Source organism: Propithecus coquereli, unplaced genomic scaffold (genome assembly GCF_000956105.1).
Source record: "Propithecus coquereli isolate 6110/MARCELLA unplaced genomic scaffold, Pcoq_1.0 Scaffold557, whole genome shotgun sequence".
Classification (NCBI taxonomy): Eukaryota; Metazoa; Chordata; class Mammalia; order Primates; family Indriidae; genus Propithecus; species Propithecus coquereli.
The window spans coordinates 713,943-715,667 of NW_012151474.1; the positions used below are offsets into that span (position 1 = coordinate 713,943).

The window sequence follows — 1,725 nt, forward strand, 5'->3', positions numbered from 1 at the left end:
GCAGCGCGGCAGCCGCAGGTGGGGGGCTGCGGCCCGGGCCTGAGCCGCCCGCGCCCGCCCGGCCTGGAGGCGCCGTCCCCGCGGGCCGCCGGCGAGGGGCCTCCGCCGCTGAGGTGGAGCCGCGGGCACCAGCGCCGCCGCTCCTGCCCCCTCCCTCCCCTCCCCTCCCCTCCCCCCGGTCCCGGCTCCCGCGGGAGCGCGAGACGCCGGTCAGGCTCCGCGGCGCCGCCGGGCAGGATCGCTCCCCGCGACCCCGGGACGCGCCGCGGCCGCTCCGGAGCTGCCCGCCGTGGGCTTCGCCCTGCGCGCTCTTCCTTTAGGAAACCGAATCGAAACAAAACGCCAGCCGGCCGGCCGCGCAAGACTCCGGTTCGTGGATCGCCTCCTGCTTGTTTTCACCGTTTGCGGGATTTGCAGACCGAGTTTCATGCATGTCCAGTGGGGGCAGGTTTAATTTTGACGACGGAGGGTCCTACTGTGGAGGCTGGGAGGACGGCAAGGCGCACGGCCATGGCGTCTGCACCGGCCCCAAGGGCCAAGGCGAATACACCGGCTCGTGGAGCCACGGCTTCGAGGTGCTGGGCGTCTACACCTGGCCCAGCGGCAACACGTATCAGGGCACCTGGGCGCAGGGCAAGCGCCACGGCATCGGCCTGGAGAGCAAGGGGAAGTGGGTGTACAAGGGCGAGTGGACGCACGGATTTAAGGGGCGCTACGGGGTGCGGGAGTGCACGGGCAACGGGGCCAAGTACGAAGGGACCTGGAGCAACGGGCTGCAGGACGGATATGGGACCGAGACCTACTCGGATGGAGGTAGGTGCCGGGTGCGGGTTGGGCGGGGGCCGTGCGGGGACCTTATCCCAGTCCCGCTGCTTCTGTTTATGTCTGGGAAGTTGAGCGTCTCCCTCCAGCGGGGCCGTGCGCACCTGGGGCATTTCCTGGGGTTCCCTGGGTGCCTCAGCCGCTCCTGGCCACAGGTTGCCCTGCTGCCTGGTGGGGGACAGTGCCCCAGTGCCAGCTGGAGGGGGTCGGGGGCTGTCCAGAGGCAGAGCCAGGCCCGGGGGCTGCGGCGCCTAGCTGACTGTCAGCGCATCATCCAGAGCAGGCCTGAGAACTGCCAGAAAGGCCAGGCCGGGCCCGGGGCCACCTCTGGGACCCACCAAGGGCACAGGGGGACTGGGAGAGGCCCCTCCCCTTGCTGGCAAGGCCCCCTTGGTGTCCGCCTGGGGACCAGGCCCCAGCTTCACTTCTCGTTTTCCTGCCGTGCCCAAGGGCCTTCCTCAGTCCCGAATCAACCCAAGCCACTGGGAAGGGAGTGATTGGGAGCGCTAGAGGCGGGGGATGGCAGCCCAAACCAAAACAGCCAGGCAATAAACTTCTAGGTGGTTGGACGCGCGGGCTGGCGCTGTCAAAGCAGCCTGCTGGAGGGAGGAGGGGGAGGCCCATCTGCTTAGCGAGAGCCCAGAAATCTTGCCTTTCAGTGGCCGCATCATTTTCACCGTTAGTTTAGGGAATTGTTCTGCGCCTTCGTTCTAAGATGCCACCACAGGGCAGAGCCCGGTGCCGGAAGCCCGTGAGCGGCCAGCCCGCGCTGCTGCGAGATCGTTTCTGTGCAGCGAGCCTCAGCCGGCTTTACAGCTGCCCCCCTGCCTGGATGCTCCAGCGTCCACCCTCGGTGCGTTGGAGACGCATGGAGCAGTTGCCGTTCTGGGAAGCCAGACCCCA

The 1,725-nt window shown here is 68.3% G+C and overlaps 1 protein-coding gene across 2 annotated transcripts in view; it reads left to right on the forward strand.

Moving 5' to 3' along the window:
• The window catches only part of JPH3 (junctophilin 3), a 52,774-nt gene that overhangs the window by 842 nt on the left and 50,207 nt on the right, over window positions 1–1,725 (forward strand). Inside the window, exon 1 of one of the 2 annotated variants that reach the window (XM_012657691.1) lies at window positions 178–813. The exons of the other annotated variant lie outside the window; for it this stretch is intronic. Within the exon in view, the coding sequence (XP_012513145.1) occupies window positions 432–813 (382 nt within the window). The 5' untranslated portion in view covers window positions 178–431. Of the gene's footprint in view, window positions 1–177; window positions 814–1,725 lie in introns of those variants that run through there. 2 annotated transcript variants of the gene reach the window in all.